The sequence below is a fragment of the Perkinsus marinus genome (genome assembly GCF_000006405.1).
Source record: "Perkinsus marinus ATCC 50983 genomic scaffold scf_1104296958776, whole genome shotgun sequence".
NCBI classification, from domain to species: domain Eukaryota; phylum Perkinsozoa; order Perkinsida; family Perkinsidae; genus Perkinsus; species Perkinsus marinus.
In genome coordinates, this window is record NW_003206626.1 from 75,990 (window position 1) to 94,392 (window position 18,403).

The window sequence follows — 18,403 nt, forward strand, 5'->3', positions numbered from 1 at the left end:
GTTGAGCGTATGAGTATGCTGTTGAATAGTTTTACGCTTCTCAGCGGCCCATGTCGATTTTTGGTCATACCTTCCGTGTGTCAACGTGGGGTGAATCCCACGGCCTCACTGTGGGCTGCGTGGTAGATGGTGTACCTCCGGGTTTGGAGTTAACGGAGGAGGATGTACAACCGCAATTGGATAGACGTCGGCCGGGACAGAGGTGGTTATTGTACATATAGAATCGTCGGAATTTTTGACACACTTTTTCCTTTATGTGATATAAACGCTGAGAGAACCATCACTGATGGTTTTTGTAGTTTTTTACAGAGGACATCAGTGAGATTGATCTGATAGGGCGTCGTTGATGGTGAATCTTGAGGTCGATCGTAATAAGATATGTTTCATGTCAGCACATTGACCACAGCTCGATCGGAGGCTGATCAAGTTACCATCATGTCGGGTACAGAGAACGGCGTTACGTTGGGGACACCGGTGGCTATGATGGTTAAGAATAAGGACCAGAGGAAGTTCGATTACGCCAATACTACTCTTATACCACGACCAGGTCATGCTGACTACACCTATCAGGTAGGCGGCTGCCGGAGGTGTGTACTGCTGTGTTTAACACACCAGCATAGCATACTTATGACACACTGTGTTATGCGGATATTAAGAGTTGCGAAGCGAGCGGAGAATGGTCTGTCACGTAGCACATTTTCGGAGCGTTCGTTCGAATTATTACTTCGTCACTGCACCAGTTGAGGTCTTGAGACATATACTATTCGTATGAGTGTAGTCCATGTACTCTGCAAAGGAATGGGAATATTCTTACTATCATCCTGTATCGTGTATTGGCTGAAATCACTGCGCGCTTTGACTGTTAGCAAGCAGAAAATGCGTGAAAAAAGTCCGTGCCAGGAATTGAACCCGCAACTTAATTTCTTCATCTCAAAGGTGTAGTACATGCCAATTTGAGATTGTAGTGTCGGTATGGTTTGAATTCGAATACGTTTTAGAATAGACAGAAAAATGGTTAAAAATGGTTTTCTTTCTCTTAGGTTAAATATGGAATTAAAGCGAGCAGTGGTGGAGGTCGGGCTTCGGCTCGGGAGACTATAGGAAGGGTTGCTGCTGGTGAACCTCCAGCCTTGTGTGTTTCTTGATGGATGCCTTGTGTTAGGTGCGATTGCTGAGAAGTACTTGTACAAGGAGTTTGGCTGTGCTGTGGTGGCTTGGGTTGACTCTATAATGGAGATAAGGTTGCCTGAGGATATCCGAGATGGGTTCAAGTCGAGACCACCGACTAGGGAAGAAGTGGATGCATTTGGTAGGGTAAACTGCACGTGTGGGTTTGTGAACATACTCGTGGGGCGACTGAAAAGTGTAGTGTCCTTGGGTGATAGTGCTATTGTGTATATGTAGTAGAGTTCCCTATCATTGATACTGTGAATACTTCACATAAGAATATGAATATAATCGTGGGGCGAGCGAAAAGTGTGGTGTCATTTTCTGTATAGTGATTTGCTGGGCGATAGTGGTATTATGTTTATGTAGTATGATCACCAACGATTATACTGCATACAAGAATATTATGCATATGATCGTGTAGGGTCACTCCTTGTGTGGTGATCCGTTGGAATATACTGGCATCGTATATGCGTTGAATAAAAACGGATTAGAAAATTTGATTTTGTCTATACTATGGATACTATACACATGTTTTATGGATGTTTGCATAAAGTAGATATATGAGAGGGCTGGAGTAAGTTTTTATATTTGAAGTAATTAGTAGTCTATCAGGGCTCAATATAGTAGTAATGGAGGTTTCACTAGCACTAGAGTCGGAGAATAGTGAAGACTGGACGTAGTTGATTAATCAGGTATCATCCGCCAGGCCGCTTTGGAGGATGAGGTTTACCTTATAGATCATCAGGACAATGTTTATGATGGGATTAGTGGTAACCCTATAATAGGAGGAGGTGTGCTAGTTGGGGACCTCACTCTGACCAATACTCATTATATTCGTTGTCCGCATGGGCCGACAGCAGCTCAGATGGTTGCCCGTCTACTACAAGTGAAGGGAGTAGGGTTGGTCATGTGTGGAGTAGGAGTAGGATGATGATATTTATGGTGTTGATCAGGCAAACGACAGTTGTGGTGGTAGTATTGGATGCTGTATTACTCACTGTCCTGTGGGCCTTGGGGAGCCTTGTATGGATAAGTTTGAGGCTGAGTTGGCAAAGGGCATGATGTCACTACCAGCTACTAAAGGGTGATGGGCAGTATTGGAGTATACTGAGCTCAGGCGTTTCCTTAATAATCATGAAAGTCTGCACACGAATCGGGGTAGGAGTAGACAAAAACCAACGAAAAATTACAAAAATTTCCTCAAAATATTCACTTCGGCACCGACACAGTAGTTGACTATGTGCATACTTTCTCGAATCGGTAATGGGTTTTGTCATTCTTGGATTTTCACTGTCGTTGTTGTTGATTCCAGATTTCTTCGTTTTATTCACTTATATCTATATCTTCTCGTCCAGTAATATTCATAGTTTTCAAATCGTAGGGAATGTGCAAGCGCGATGTGCTCGATATGAGGAGGGTGTGGTATTTGGTATTATAGGTTCGAAATCGGCTCGGGCTTCGACGGTTGCCGTACTCTGCGAGGTTCGCGTAACAATGACCCTTTTGAAAGCGGTGTTGATGGGGAAGGTCTCCTGCACACTCGTACCAACAACCATGGTGGAACCCTTGGTGGGATTACCAGTGGCATGCCGATATACTTCCGGTGAGCGCTGGTTACGAACATGTGTTTTGAATGTGAATGCAACGTATATGCTGATGAAAATATGTTGATTAGAATGTGCTTGAAAATCACACGATTAATTGCTCTTAGAGTAAACTTAAGAGGAGAGTGAAAATAGCCAAGAGAAATTGAAAAAGTAGAGGCCATTCGAAGTTCCCAAGTGGTTCGAAAACAGATGACAAGTTCGTGGAGATGAGCGGATGTTGGGAAATACGTACATAGTGAACTACGCGTGATGGTGACAATGAGGAGATCTTGTGAAATTCCTGATTGATTTTTATACAGTTTTACTCCAAGCCGTGGGTGAATTTCATAACCTCAACTTCTCAACTACTACTCGTATCAACGTGGAATTTTGTATAGGAAGTTCCCGAACATAATACCTCATTTTCGGGGGAAAAGATATTTTTTGGACTTTTTAATCCCGAAAAATATTTCGTTTTTCGGATATTTTTTGAGGGTATATTATGCATATTCTGATACATAATGGAATTTTCGAACTAAGAGCTGAAGAGAAAGTTTTAATCGTCTATTCGAGTGTAGAATATGATAAGTATTTCTAACGGAGTAGCAGAGTGTCATACTCACTTCATGAACGTTTTCCACGCATGTCACAGTAGGCGTTATAGTGATGGTTTATTGGAGATTCACCCGTGATATGAAAAACACTAGTGAAAAATATATTTCACGACTACTGCATAACCCGAATATCAGATTTTCCACAGAGTATTACGCCATTTCACGTAAAACGGGTGAAACACCATTGTAATGTAATTATCGTGTCTTTGTAGGGTATGCATCAAAGCGGCGTCATCTATAGGAGTCGAGCAGGTTACCGCAGACTTCGATGGGCATACTCAGACGCTAGCCGTTAAGGGCAGGTGAGTGTTGGTGATGGTGATGATGATATGTGGTGTTTGAGTTCAATGCTTTCTCTGGCTTCCAGGCATGATCCATGTGTACTTCCTAGAGCCCCGCCGCTGATTGAATCCATGGCGGCTATAGTTACGATGGACATGGTCTTGCGACAGAGGGCTAGGGGGATGCCGATGCACACGTTGGGGTATGCTGGGGGGGGGGGGGGTGCGGCAGTAACGCTGGTCGTGATTCAGGACGGTAGGTGAGGAGGATAAATGATGGATATAGCATAGGATGGTGAGCAGTGTCTAGGAAGTTGCTGTTGGTAGCTGTTATGTCCTTTCGTTTTGGAGAGTGGTAGTTGTGTGAAAGTATGTACAGGGTAAAAGGTGTTGTTGGTGATGATATGCAAATTCTGAGAAAATTTAGGAAATTCCCAACCCGAATTCATATGTAATCTCCTATAGTTAGTGAGGAAAACAAAAGATATATTCTAGCATTGCAGTGATCATCATGGTTCTGGTAGTAGCTTGTAGGGTTACTTCTCATTATGGCTAACCTCACTGATAAAGGAGTAGCAGGAGCCCATGGTGGCAACCCACAGTTCCTCATATCACAGATTGTAAGTAGTAGGTCCAATGGTCGTAGTCATTGTTGGAGTAGGTGAGAGATAGAGTGTACTCGTTACGGTATTGGAAAGAAGAGTGCTTCGGTCTTAACGCGGAAACTATACTGGACAAGGCGGCTGAGTTGAAGTAGGGGATGGGTGAATTGGTTTGGAAGATTGGAAGGTGTGGTATGTTAGGTATGTGGGAACAGTGTATGGTTCACTACAGCGACCGAGCCCCTTCCTGTGTCTGCTGGTGAAGTTGCTGCAAATAGGACCGGAGAAAGAAATTATAAAAAGCTTTATTGATTTGAGTGCAGGGGATGATGCTGGAGAATTGCGGTGAGCAGGGATCGAACCGGGGACCTCCACGGGTACCATTGCAAGATACCTCCGAGCACTGGCCTGCACCTACCTCCGGTACATCGGTCGGCCGGATGAGATCTATAACTGGCTTGAGCCTGTGCTGTGGGACTATCGTCAAATAGTGTAAGATGGGCATCGTTGGCTAATATGAGGTATGGCTCCTGTTAGTGTACGGAAGCTTGACGGCAGTTTTGAAATATCCAATCTCGATACGTGGGTGAACACTCTACTAACAGAGGATGAGATCATTACACTGGGCTTGCCGAAGCTTCCGCAACGTCATGTAAGGATATTGGTAGAGGTGGTTCGTGCAATCGTATTTATTCGCCATAGTCAACGTTCATATTCATGAATTTGGTGGTCTACCAGACTGAGTTTATATAACTCTTTATTTAAAGTGGTGGAGTTACCTCTGGGGGTAAATTTGGTATGACTTGCCATGCAGACTCTACTGATGCTGTAGCCATGCTCCATGCACTATATCGGAGACAATTTAAAAACTATACAACGAAAATTTCTTCTGAGGGTTTAGGGGGAGTAGGAAAAATTTGAAGTAGTTCGTAAGGACATAGTTTGTCGTGGTTCGTGCTATGGCTCGGCGTTGGTGGTTGTGAAGTTTATACGTGTTGGAAGCCTCTAGAAAATAGACACTTTGTTGTTGAACTTTGTTGGGTCGGGGGTGTCTACTACATCACTATCAGTAGTGGATGGGTCTGCATAGAAGGTCATACCGAATTTCCTCCACATCAGCGCATGATAGGGCGTTGGACGGGTGTATGGCATTGGCAGTGTCCAGATCCTTGAAGAAAGGGAAGCATTGAAGCCCTTCAACTGGCCGCCGGAGGTTGTTGAAGGTCTTAAGGAGGAGCCTTCGGATGAGCCTATTGAAGTGGCAGAGGTCAGCTTGTCCCCCCAAGGTCAATGTCATTGGTGTATCTCAGGGAAACACGGTTGAAGCTGAAGGCTCGGAGGGTCGGAAGGAGGACAGTCGGTCGAGGTGAGGTTACTAGTCAACTACATGCGTTGGTGACAATATGACAATATCGGCGACTTCTGTACAATTTATGAACCTCTGAAAGTAGTGATAAAACTCCCCGGTTCAGTTGAGGAAAACGAACGTATATTTCAATACTGCTCACAGCTTTCTCATTTTGCTTCTGTAGTTGGTGATGATTTTTGGTCAGGTCTAAACCATCTGATGAGGAGCACAAGCATCACCGTCATCATCATCATCACCGAGAGAAGAAGAAGAAGGGGAAGGAGACGGAGGAACAGCAGGAGTGAGCAGCAGCAGCAGCAGCTGGCTGCGCTGGGCATGGTCTTGGTATGAGGTTGTTGTTCAGGATCGATGAGGCTAATGCACTTCGGGCTAAGCTAGGGTTGAAGCCTCTCAGAACGTAATGGTATTGCTAGATATCAGCAATGATAGGGTCGTAAGATTTCTCCATCTGAAAGGGGTTGCTGTTGGGTTCACTCACATTCATCACATAGGTGACCGATATAGTGTGTAAGAAGGACGGAGGGAGCAGAGAATTTTTGGTGATTTGGAATTTGTGATTTTTTTGTTTTATGAGAGTATGATAGCGTGAAAATCATGCCATGATATGTTATCTGGTCCTGGCTAAGGGTTGTCATCATCAATAGCGTCCTTGCATGATCAATGTCCTCTTCCTCCTCGGCCTCACCCGCATATCATAATCATTACCATCAGCAGCAGCACGGTGGTCAGTGTGATGAGGGGTTGTTTCCTCCAGCGCCGTCCTCTGGCACCTACGGACGTAAAGTCCGCCTCATGGCTAACTTTTTTGGACTGAGGTAGGTCCATGAGATTGCTGATAGATGGACTCGGGTTTGTGGAGTCAGGTCGGAGGTTATTGCTACACAGGGGATCCAGGCTTATGATGTTATTACAGTGCCAAGTCTATCGGTAGTATCTTAGGTTGATGTTGGTAAGATACGGATGATGTCCAGGGATTGGACAGGACTTCGATGAGGAAAATTGAGGATTATCTGTTACAGCAAGTGGATGGGCAATTGAAGCCGTACGTAATTGAGAGTAACATATTATACTCTCCAGTGAAGGTAGTTGATCATCGGTAGACTCTGGGGGGATGTTGGTTACTGCCAGATCACGACGCCGTTGGTCGCGGTGGACCACGAGGCATCCACTCGAATTGGTCAAGCCTCGGATAGGAACTGCCTTACACAGCCGGTGACGATGACTATTAGTCTCAGAGCTGCCAAGACTGCTTATAAGGGTGAGGAGATGATGAAGTGGCAATGGAGTGGTATGGTTGTGTTATGTCAGATCGGGAGAACGGGGAGAGAGCAGTGTATAGGATGATATCAAAGATGATGACCACAGGTGAGGACAGGGTATTCAGTGAGTAGTCCTCACTGAATTACGTGGGAGAACTGGTGTTTTTATGTGAGTAGAATTACGTGAGGATGTCGTGAACTGTCGGCATTCCGGGGAGGCCAATATTGTGGGTTTCAATCGGAATCACAAGCAAGGTTCGTTTTGAAATCAAGCCCATGCACAATAGACTCATGTTTGGTGAATTCCTGTACAAAGTTTGATGTTGATATGAGCAGTGGTTGAAAAGTTGGTCCTGCCACACGAGATTGGGTCTATGACATCGCCTGTGAAGTGATAAGTGATTGCATTGATACAGGCACGGGTCTGCAGCCTCTGGGGTCTGGCAAGAGCGGCGCGGTGATGTACTTCGACACACGAAAAGTTGGGAGTAGAAGTCGGGGAGGGAGTGATGGTGAAGCAAGGGCGGCTGATAGGCAACAACAACAACAACAGGGCGATGAAGATAATGGCCGAATGCCAGTCCCGGTAGTACAGGAGTGGAACATTGTGTATTTCTTGCTTGGTGCGCGATGGGTTCGATTCGGTGGTCTATATGATGACGAGGGCGAACCTAGTTATACCTCACTGATTGGGTCCCGTGCACTTGTCTATAAAGATGTTTATTCCAGTGCGGTTGTTTCTTGGCATCTTGGTAGGTCGTGGTGGTATGTTCTCTTATTTCAGTGTAAAGTGGTATCGGGCTTCTCCTGTACTGTGTGCAACGTGCCTGGATATGGGCATCAGCTGAGAATTGATGTCCTCTATCGAGCTGTCCATCGTAAGGACGTTCTCACTACTATAACCAGCATACTAGAACACGAGACGATGCTACAGGCTGTGTCGAGGCATGCAGCTGAGGTCATCTTTAAGGGGACATGCTTATTGGAGTGGTACCGTTCGTGTTGTAGGATCGAATGGGAGTAGATTCGGAGAGAGGCAGTCTGGCCAGTTCGGGTGTTGAAGTGGCTACGATCGACTCAGGTGAGTGCTGTCAGCATTTGTGTGGATTGCTTTCTGTCCACTCCTAGCGGGATTTGTAAGCAAACTTGTATAGTTGCTGACTCAGCAACTATACAAGTAGAAGATTAGGAAACTTCTGAGCTCAGCTGGGGAAAGCGAGCATATATTCTAACACTGGTCTGCAACGGCTCGATAACTAGGAATTTTCAAGCACTTTAAAACGGTCGTGGGAAGAGGACTGATCGCGGGCTCTCATCCGGAGAGTTCCTGTCGTCTGCAGTATAGTTATGATACCTCTCTTGAGTACCTTCGTAATGTTATTAGCCGATAACAGTGTTGGTCGTTGTTTCTGTTCAGGAGCTGAGTGGAATCGCAGATGTGAGAATGCTATTATACTTGCCCTTCATAATAGGAGGATGTATAGGGTGAAGTGTGTGAGGTAGGCTAGGAAGACATCTTCATAACGACGAGTGATGATGCTGAGTAGATTCGATATGAGTCCAACCTCAACCTTCCCATACAAGGACAAGAAGACGGGCAAGGTCAGCCACATATCTTTCGTTGATGTAAGCGATAGAGGCCGTGTTGAAGGTCTTAATTCGTCGTGTCGTAGTTTATGCGAAAATGGTATAATTTGGTGGTGATGAATACGGAACAGCCGATGCTGGAGTGCTATGGGGAGAGGAAGAGTGAACAAGTTTTTATGATACCGGAATTCTGTGCATTGACGGGGCTCACTGAGGAAATGCGGAAGGACAGGTGGCTCTATTCGGTGGTACCTTTACGAGGAGATGATATTTCATCAGATTGTTGATGCAAGAAGTACTGCAGTTGTCGAGATGTACGGTAGACGAGCGTATGAATGCATGTGTTGATATTGTACGCAGACTAAGGGGCGATAATGATAGGTGAGCTGAGCTGGTCCTGGGACTATGCTAGGCCTCAGTGTTGATAGTAGGGATAAGGGAAGGAAGGGTGCCGGAACAGTGGACAGAGTAGCACAAGTCCTTGGTGATTGGCGATGCACTGTTTCTGATAAGTGAGCTTCTCGACATGGTGTCAGTTGGTCATGGTTATGGTTAGGCCGATAGAAGTAGCAGCCCGTATGATGGACCCAGTGGAGGTGTCTTTCGGGATGAAGCGTTATACAGTGGAGGATGGCAACTTCCAACGTTGGACCAGGAATGGCGCGCAGTGCCCAGTTAATCTGGTGGGACGATTGGGCGGTGGGAGCGTGAGAGAATTTGGAATGTGTAGGTTAATTGGATTTTGATATTCCCCGAGTCGGATATGGGATTGGTCGATATGTGGCTGAGGAGTATGAAGGAGTTGGCAGCGCAGGTCATCATACCACACCTCTGTCACATCGTATGAACACTGGCTGCAGGGTTTCGCCACGCACATTGCCGAGCCGGAGAGGCTGATGTGTACGAATCAATTGACGGAACTGCGACCACTACTGCTCGATAAAGTTAAAGTGGACACGCAACTGGTTATGTTATTCACGCCAGTGAAGGTAGAGTCATGTTACTACTACTTCAATGATGATGATGATCTTTAGGACTGCAAGAGGGTATATCAGATTTTCAAGCAAGTGTGTACAGTCGAACGGCCATGCATCACTCAAGTGGTGAGGAGTGAGACCATGAGGAAGAAGACTAGTATTGTAGCTATCGTTACTCGGATAATTATGCAGGTGAGACAATCGAATCCTACTACAACTTCATCTTATTAAGACCGATAGATATCAGCAAAGTTTTTGGGCCCCTTGTGGCACATAGATCTCCACACGTCCCTGACACCTATGATGAATGAGCCCTGTATGCTCGTTGGTATTGATACGGCTGTGGCTAAGGAAACGAGGTTGGTGGGGACTAGAGTATGGGGAAGGGACAATTGTGTTGTTGTTAGGCGTGCTGTACTGGGGTTTGTATGCTCGCTGGATTCTGCATCCAGTCAATACTTCAGCAAGGTGAGTGAGTCTTCAGTAGAGTTTCTCCTACAGTGCCTTCCAACGTGCGAATTGACAAAATTAGCGGAACTAGTCGCAATCATAGTCTCGCGAGGCTACTCTTTGACATGTTCATAGCAATGTTTATGTTGTTCATGCGATATAGTTCCGGATCGATTTTTATTCAACTCGTAAAATACCGCACATTTCCTACATTTGCATATCAAATTGATACGCAGTCTATATCAGGCTGTCCCTTTGGATGGGGACCAGTACGACATATCGGCGATGTCGAGTGACAGAGGAGGTGGTCAACGGTACTCAGAACATGGGCATACAAGTGAGCACTCACTAGCTAAATACGGGGCGTGCGGTTCGCTACATAGGGGCTCGACCCGTCTGAAAGAGTTGAAACTGATCTGTTATTCGAGGAGTTCGAAATTCATATCTTAGTATTAGCAATATTAGGGTTAACGCATTTGCTCATAGGTGTATGAGGAATCGTTAACCCTGGGGGGTTACAACGTAGATATCTGTATATTATCACGTCTCACAGCTCGTTCTATCGAATGATACTAAAAAATTCGTCGGGGATTTCATCCTGAAAAATCACGTCCAGTTCCTCAGCCATCTGTGGACTGTCGTTGACCTACTGCGTGATTGTTGTTGTTAATTCAGCACCACCCAGGACTACTGTGAGCGGCACCACCCCGTCTACCTCGTCTATGAAGGAAAGGAGGTCAGCTGGTGTTGCGAGGGCCATCAAGGAGTGCATGAAAGGTGCGACCAGTAGTGAGCTTTAATCAAGAGCAGCAATTGGTCTTGTAACAGAGGCTCTGCTATACTTTGGCGATAGTAATGACGGCATATTGCCGACTCGGGTGGTCATCTATCGGGCATCGGTGCCGATGAACGACATGAGGGAGGTGGGCGCACTGGAAGTGAAAGCGGTAAGGGGAGGGCGTGCCTCCGGATGGATTATGGTTGGGTACTAGGTCCAGGATGCGTTTGCGGAGATGGCAGCAGCTGAGTGGGACGATGATGCTACTATTGCGCGGCCCACTTTGTATTGTCCTCGCTTGACGTAGGTTGGATTATGGTGTATAGGCCCTATGTAGTGTATTAGGTATATTCTGTGCACGCAGAACGTCCAGGCGCGCTTCTTCCTGCCAATGGATACACAGTCGTCGCCACAGACGTCCTCTAGTCAGGTGAGAGAGCTTCTTCATGTTGGTAGTATGACAGCTGATGGGCATGCAGGGATCGGGAGGAGCGACCTCGTCAGGCCACTTTAAGGGTCTACGCAATCCAGTGTCGGGTGAGTCCATCATTATCTCACGTTGAAGCGCCGCTATAGAACCACACCGGAGGGCCCTTTAGTTCGTCTCAATGCTTATATTAGGGCTATGACTTGAGGCTGTTCCTCGTTGATATTCATGTCTTATCTCCCCTGGCCGAATCGTGCATACGGCCGCCGCACTACTAGGGTTGTATGTTCCATGTTATATTTAGCTCACCTTCCTGTTCTACATACGTCTACATATGTGGTGTCTATTATCAGGTACGGTTGTGGACACCTCAATTACTGGTATTGGTGCGGTCACTGGTGGCACGTACAACTTCTATCTCATCAATCAGCACGTGTCACGGGGTAGTGCCTCTCCTACGCACTACACCGTCGCCTATGATGACACTGGGTAAGGAGATGTCGATCGGGGACTGGTCGAACCAGGAAGGGAGTGATGACAGGTACCCAGTAGAGGCCATACAAACATTGACGTATAAGTTGGCATTCCTCTATTATAACTTCCCTGGGGGCATCAGGTTGCCAGCCCCCGCGCAGTATGCTAAGAAGCTAGCGCATCTGATGGGCACGGCAGTCTTCCAAGGTGAGTCGAGCAGTCCATCAGAATCGCATCACGTTGATGCTCTTTACCTCAGCGCCCCATCCGAGGCTGAAGGAGACCCTTTTCTACCTCTAGTGGGACCTGCTGGCTAGGCAGTAGTGACGTCCCCTCATTATTTTATTATGTTATCTTGTTTCCGTTTCACAACGGTTTCCGATCATACATCAGAGCTCTTCTAGTACGTTGTTGTCAATGCCTGGGAGGATGTCGATGCCGATAGCACTGTGATAGACTATGGTGACAGTCAATGATGCATCGACTCCAGCGGCCCAGACCCCGACCAGCCTTCCATCGGGGAATTTGGATGAGCTCAAGAAGCTGGTGATCGCCACATTGGAGAAGAATGGCGCTCTGGGAGATCTACGGGCCCAGCTGAGGTCTTGTGTGTGAGTGCCACCGTTTTTGGCTGCGGAATTAGTTCCATCCCCTTCCCACTCAGATACAAAGCGATCGAGTCGGACGATTATGTGAATCAAAAGAATCCAGGTAGCAGGTAAAAGGCTGTAGGCCTGTACTATGATATCCTCCTTATCTGTCACCTGCTCGTCCACGTTATGGAACTGCTCATGGAACTAAATCATGCTTTCCTCAGGAGCTAAGCTCCTCAGTGAGAACCCCAATGGTGCATTGGTGGCTGAGCTTGTCGCGGAGTTCTTGGAATTCTACCACCTAACGCACACCCTTAGGTAGGTTGGCTATCACGTCTTATGTCATCACAATGTGCCTGGTGTCTGTCCCTTGGCAGGATCTACGTGCCCGAATTGAACCTCCCTCGGTTCCGCCTGTCTCGTCGGGAGTTAGAGCAAGAATGTGGTCTGAGGACTCAGACGGATCCATCGCAAACACTCCTACAGCATCTAGTCGCTGTAGCTTTGAATACGTCTACTTGTGGAAGTACGCTGCCTACACATTGCAATGACTGTATGATACTACAGGTCCGATGATGGAAACGTCATTGCCCGCTGCTGACTCTGACTTGGCCTCGCCTAAGGTGAGTGCATGAGACCCTTGACGGGCCATGATTTTCCGGTCACTTCATCAGCCATACGAGCCCTTCGTCACGAAGTCCCCATCTGTCTCCCCCGACCGTTCGATAGGCCAGGATAAGGTCGTGAAGGGTGGGGTGGGAGAGCATTTCTCGGCGAACTACGCCCCTCGATCGATGCCAAACACCATAGGAGGTCAGATGGCTCACGTGAGTCCCTCATCCATCGATGCTTATAGGAGAACTCCCCTCGAGCCTGCAGGATGCACAACCATCGATCGAGCACCCGCCCGTGCACGTATTTGGGGGGTCCCTCACTGTGATGGGGGAAGGCTCGACACACGCTGACTCCCTGTTGTCTACGGACGGGCAGATCGGCCAGCCGAGGGCTCCTCCCCCGTCCACTACCGATGGGGACGAAGCTAGCGTTGCTAGCTCGGGGAGGGACATGGTCCTTATGGAGATGTTGGCTGACTCGCACTGTTGTTGTTACTTTGATCAGATGTCCCCACTCAGTAGTCTAAGACCGCCGGGGAAGGCAGGTGAGGTCGAGGCATTCCTTATGGCTGCCTCGGCTGCTTCTCTTCCTATCAGGCCTGCCCGTCCCCCACTGGGGTGATGACTTGGGCGTGGATCGAACGATGTCCCCGGGTAGTGGTGGCAGTGGAAGTCCGCCATCTAGGACCGAACAAGGCTTCAAGTCCCATGGGAACAGCTTGCTCGGGGATCTACCACCGCTGAAGTCTCGGCCTGGAATGCGCGGCTCTCCCGTATGGTTGTGCTTCGTTATGGTTCCTCATAGTAGGTCGTATGCTGACTAGGTGAAGACAGATGCGTTCGAGGAGGCCACGAAGGGCCACAGCAGCAGCCCTGATGAGCGGCTCGATGTATCGGATAGAGAGGGAGCGTCGGCGGTTGAGGGTCGGATTGAGCGCAGTCTCGTTTGCTCATTTTGGTGGTCTGCTGCTGCAGAATCCTTGGAGGAGAACGTCCTTCGTTTGGCCCGTCTGACGGACGAAATTCAGTCTTTGATGAGAAAACCAGCGTCGACTCCACCGATACAGAGTGAGACGTTGGAGAATGAGGAACACTCACAAGAGAAAGATTCACCACGTTATGTGGAAGACTGGACTGCTAGCAGTGTAGGGAGGAGTACCACAGCTCATGTTAATGACGGCTCGTAGGGTAGCAGTAGTCGTCGATCCACGGCAGAGGAGGTGGGTTGCTCTTCCTACTCCAATAAGAAATATCCGGGGATTGCCAGCCCTGAATCGGAATCGAGGTAAGGTAGATGACTGAGCTGTAGGGGATCGGAATGGTACTCTGGAAGGGCCTCCTCGTCTATGCCCTCTTTAACGGAGGAGTCGCAAGAGTCCTCAGGCCAGCTGGATGCCTTGTGTGAATACATCGAGGACGTGGTCATCTAGTGCATCATCCTAATTAGCATGCTTCCTATCCGGTGCTTGGGTTGGTGGGACTGTTGGTTCCCAACGACGACAGATCCTCGTTGGAATTGCTCTGTCTTGAATGCCTCGCCTCTCGCCATGGTTAGTGGTAGTAGGACATCTGTGCCTGTTGTTAATATCCCTGCTACACGGTTGCAGTCATAAGTCGAATCGCGAGTCTACCACTGCCAGCCCTCGGTCTAGTGTTGAGACGTAAGGAGCATAGTAGGGAGGTGTATAACGGGTTCGATCTCTCTCAGGTTCACCACTGAAGAGACCGGGGAGCCTATGCGACGTGGTCAGGTGCAGTGGAATGAGGGGCAGAGGAGCACGAATGCGGTCACTATTACTCTCGATCATCGTATGACGGACCGTGGCGGGAGAGGCCGTATAGAATCCTAATGGTTTCAGATAGCAAGTACCAAACCATCCACGGTTTTGGAGGGTCCTTCACCCAGGCAGCAGCGTATCTCTATAAAAATCTCGACAGATCGACTCAAGAGCAGTTCATGAAACTGTAAGGTTGCTCGGGTTGCTTATACTCATTACTACTATCGGTTTTCAGAGTTTTCTCTCCAGAGGGGTTACACTATAGTTTAGGCAGAGTACCCATCAACTCCTGCGACTTCTCTCCTGAAACGTAAGCGAATGAGATTATTAATTCTTGGTTTACTGGTAGCGCAAAATGGGGGTATGCAAAATGTCAGGTATAATTTTGATAACATTTCCGACGATTTCGACCTGACCGAATTCGACCGAGACCTCAAGATGGACGAGGAACTTGGAATGTTTGCCATGATCCACGATGCTCAATCACGAACCAAGGACACTGGTGGTCTTCAACTGCTTGGTATGCGGTGTATTGAGCTCAAGGAAGTAATCGACTTTGTTTTCAGCGAGCCCGTGGTCCCCGCCGTACTGGATGAAGACAGATAATCACGAGATGATAGGCAGCGAAATGCCGTGCTTGAAGGGGGATCAGCGCTACCACAGGGCTTGGGCAGAATACCGCTCTCTATGGGTAGTCTCAAGAACATCTCGACGACGATTTCACAGGGCCACTGGTTTCCGCTTAGTTTCAAGGGTATGCGAAACAAGGTATCAACTTCACCTACCACACTGTTCAGAATGAACCTGCGTGAGTTGGGCATGTTGTGGGCTCATCTGGCTGGATGGCTGCTGTGTTAGGAACTATATCAACGTATGGTGGGAACAGTGTTTCTTCGATGCTCAAGGGGAAGCTGACTTCATTGCTAACCACCTGGGGCCTGTAGGATCTTCCACGGTGCCGCCACGGCATGGCCGATGGTGATTGTAGGTGATGGCGAGAGATGGTCACAACATTAGTCTGCTGTTTTATGACTATAACAAGGGGGGTATGAACGACTGGGCGAATGTGGTGTTGTCCAACCCGAATGCAACTAAGTAAGGTTTGGTGACTCCACGTGATCACATGTGTCACTACGTGCTGGATAGTCTTATGGCGCATTCCGCATGCCACGCTTTATTCAATTGTCTTGAATCAGATACATTTCTGGTATAGCTCTACACTGGTATGATGGTTACTACTTTGATAATCTGCGTACCTTCCAGGAGAAGTACGGGTCTCAGTACTACCAGCTGGCGACCGAAGGATGTGAGCCAACAGGCGCATCATCCCAAGTCTTGATGCCGACTGGTGTTCTTTGTAGGTAGCTGTGATGGGATTCTGGATCAGGAGTACGATACCGAATGGAAGAGGGCGATGAGATATGTAGGGTGCCTGCCGATCCTGACGTATTCAATCACATACGGTCACATTGTAAGAGACATGATATTAGAAACATGTGAGACGCAGTTGCAGCAGTGTTAGTGGCGTGAAGTTAGCTTGACCAAAGGGCGACTGTGGCAGTCGATTTGGCCTGTTGTCATTGTATTCAGGTTGAAGACATTCTGGGGGACCTGAACGCTGGGGTGGTGGGCTGGATGGACTGGTCCATACTTCTTAATATTGTTGAGAACGTGGGTAGTGCTGTCGTGTTACATGGACAGTCATTTGTTGTAGGGCGCTGGCGGACCGAACCATTCAAGGTTGAAAAATTGGTGCTACACCCACATTCACGTCACCAACAGCAGTGATCTACTTGTGAGTTAGCAGTACCAGTCTCAACGACTAAGATGTGTAGTTATTGATCATCGCGTTAGGTCTATCGGTCGTATTACACCTTCTCTCATATATCGCGGTTTGTGGTCCCTGGCTCGCGGCGGATCGGAATAACAATGGGCAGCAGCGGGGATGGTCTGGTGTGTTCGGCTTTCGTCACTCCAGATGAGTCCAATATCGTACTCGTGGTGAGTGTTCTGCCCACTGGGGTTGGCAACTGGGATCTGTCGTCGAATATGCGGCCATAGTCGACCCTTCCACCCTCAGGCGATGAACTATAAAATCAACCAAAAGACGCCGGAAAGGCAACTCGATATCAGCCTGGCAGGCAGCAGCGACTCGTTGTACATTAATATTCCTTCATCGAGCGTCGTAACGGCGATGATTCCCATTTGAGTCTTACTCGGCTCTTCAATGATCGACCCTTTCATTTCCCAAAGTTCATCACTGCCAGCTCTGGATTTACCAGCAATCGTGAGGGCTTGAGTTCAACTCGGAGTTATGTTGTACATGGCGCATGAAACCGACCTATTCTGAGTGAATTACGGATGGAGGAAGTGGTCGGGGATATCGCCTGCCGACTACGTATGTGGGCAATAGTCAACCCCGACACTGCGTCAATCGTCTCTTCCCCTCCTAGTCTGACACTGTATAACGCGGTAGAAACTCCGCTCTCGTCGTATTATTTGACGTGGAGACTACACGTATATTCATCTGTTCGTGGATCATGTGCGGCCGGATCGATCCGTGTGCCTTAAACGACACTGCTTCAGTCCGACGAGACTGAGTCCGCTCATATTTTGCGCTTTTGAGGGAGACAATTAACTGCCTGCCAACATAACTAGTTATGATGGCTTGTGCTGCTCACGATCAACATAATTTCTCTGAATGAAGCTGGCATAGCGTAGAGTGGTGCAAAAACTGATGTGTGGTACTCTACGTTACGTAGTCCGTTAGATTTGGTTAACGGCCATCGATCCTAACTGTTATTGTGATGGTCAATGACACTTTTGTTCTTTTCCCTATTGCCGGTGAGCCCCTCGATTCCAATTGCCGACTCGGCAATGCCGAGCCTTTTCCGCGTGATGACGAGTCGACTTGACGAGTTTTAGTTTGCACTGCAGAGAACAGCGGGAATTATATCGCTGGTGCTACAGGCTCCCCGTAGTACAAGTCGCGATATGTGACGGCACTGTTCATCATCGTCTATCTGACACAATCAGTCGGACCATTGCGTGACGATCGAACTGCGCACACGAACATGATGCCAGATGTGGACGTAGATGATTGTAGTGATCGAAACGTCGATTAGTACTTCAATTAATCGATGTTTAACTAGTAATAATCCGATACCCCAAGCAGCTCAATACAGTACAGAGTTTATTCCCAGCCGGGAGAACATGCTTACGATAGCGACAGATAGGTACCGGAACCGGCGCATGTCTCGACTAACAATGAGTACACAAGTCTAGCTACTATCTCGCTAACGCACTACGGGTATCCGCGGGCTGTACGCATGAGGAGAGCGAGTCCCACGCACTACGCGCACGACGCCTTCAACGTCACTTCTGACGTGGATCATCGTCGTCTTCAGCATTTTAAGGTATGTCAATAGCACTGATTAGCACCACATGTGCCGGCTGTAAAGGCGTGTAAAGGCTGTGAATATACAATTTACTTCCCGAGCTTCTGGAATATGTGCACGATCTCAGCTGTTCAGTGCGATTATGTTTGCCAACTTTTCTGCCCTCATCTCGATTGAATGCGATGGTGGCTGATCGGAACAGTGCCCTTGAATACGTCATCATCGTAGACCGTATTTCCAATCTAGCTCCAGGGGTTGTACTATCTCCCTTTACCGCTATATGCAGAGTGTTCGTCATGGGTTCCACAGATCAACAACTCAGTTTTGATTCTCCAGCACTCATCGTTAACCTTACGAAGGCCTCTGGATTCTCACGGGACCAAACATGAGCAACACTCACTCTGCACTCAATACACAGCCAACTTTCAGGCTAGTGGTGGCGATCA

General features: G+C 47.9%; 5 protein-coding genes across 5 annotated transcripts; all 5 read left to right on the forward strand.

Annotated features, from left to right (window-relative positions):
- Positions 1-50: 50 nt before the first annotated feature.
- Pmar_PMAR029520 (Chorismate synthase, putative) lies at positions 51-3,970 on the forward strand (the record flags this gene model as incomplete). Its single annotated transcript, XM_002773495.1, has 10 exons — positions 51-202; positions 393-570; positions 1,041-1,116; positions 1,163-1,309; positions 1,863-2,065; positions 2,124-2,254; positions 2,609-2,773; positions 3,583-3,672; positions 3,738-3,854; positions 3,904-3,970. 10 exons carry the CDS (start codon positions 51-53, stop codon positions 3,926-3,928), a joined length of 1,284 nt encoding a protein of 427 aa, XP_002773541.1. The 3' UTR covers positions 3,929-3,970.
- A 229-nt stretch (positions 3,971-4,199) lies between these two features.
- Positions 4,200-6,023, forward strand: Pmar_PMAR029521 (conserved hypothetical protein; the record flags this gene model as incomplete). Its single annotated transcript, XM_002773496.1, has 9 exons — positions 4,200-4,271; positions 4,313-4,404; positions 4,455-4,598; positions 4,644-4,745; positions 4,791-4,905; positions 5,419-5,520; positions 5,564-5,619; positions 5,807-5,902; positions 5,966-6,023. The coding sequence occupies 9 exons, from the start codon at positions 4,200-4,202 to the stop codon at positions 6,021-6,023; spliced, it is 837 nt and encodes a 278-aa protein (XP_002773542.1).
- A 259-nt stretch (positions 6,024-6,282) lies between these two features.
- Pmar_PMAR029522 (hypothetical protein) lies at positions 6,283-11,927 on the forward strand (the record flags this gene model as incomplete). Its single annotated transcript, XM_002773497.1, has 28 exons — positions 6,283-6,437; positions 6,486-6,549; positions 6,594-6,668; positions 6,751-6,880; positions 6,931-6,987; positions 7,298-7,467; positions 7,666-7,839; positions 7,890-7,962; positions 8,299-8,380; positions 8,429-8,507; positions 8,555-8,700; positions 8,748-8,849; positions 8,900-8,980; positions 9,025-9,151; positions 9,199-9,282; positions 9,329-9,457; positions 9,503-9,637; positions 9,686-9,804; positions 9,853-9,913; positions 10,142-10,232; positions 10,571-10,672; positions 10,724-10,842; positions 10,888-10,976; positions 11,019-11,103; positions 11,153-11,210; positions 11,454-11,589; positions 11,642-11,781; positions 11,834-11,927. 28 exons carry the CDS (start codon positions 6,283-6,285, stop codon positions 11,872-11,874), a joined length of 2,904 nt encoding a protein of 967 aa, XP_002773543.1. The 3' UTR covers positions 11,875-11,927.
- A 106-nt stretch (positions 11,928-12,033) lies between these two features.
- Pmar_PMAR029523 (tonneau, putative) lies at positions 12,034-13,605 on the forward strand (the record flags this gene model as incomplete). Its single annotated transcript, XM_002773498.1, has 8 exons — positions 12,034-12,176; positions 12,239-12,285; positions 12,392-12,485; positions 12,545-12,693; positions 12,735-12,790; positions 12,842-12,980; positions 13,024-13,326; positions 13,379-13,605. The coding sequence occupies 8 exons, from the start codon at positions 12,034-12,036 to the stop codon at positions 13,603-13,605; spliced, it is 1,158 nt and encodes a 385-aa protein (XP_002773544.1).
- A 1,025-nt stretch (positions 13,606-14,630) lies between these two features.
- Positions 14,631-16,842, forward strand: Pmar_PMAR029524 (Glucosylceramidase precursor, putative; the record flags this gene model as incomplete). Its single annotated transcript, XM_002773499.1, has 13 exons — positions 14,631-14,746; positions 14,795-14,869; positions 14,937-15,079; positions 15,126-15,250; positions 15,306-15,367; positions 15,418-15,499; positions 15,548-15,654; positions 15,756-15,865; positions 15,921-15,982; positions 16,150-16,230; positions 16,274-16,354; positions 16,414-16,560; positions 16,640-16,842. 13 exons carry the CDS (start codon positions 14,631-14,633, stop codon positions 16,766-16,768), a joined length of 1,320 nt encoding a protein of 439 aa, XP_002773545.1. The 3' UTR covers positions 16,769-16,842.
- Between the last annotated feature and the right edge of the window lie 1,561 nt (positions 16,843-18,403).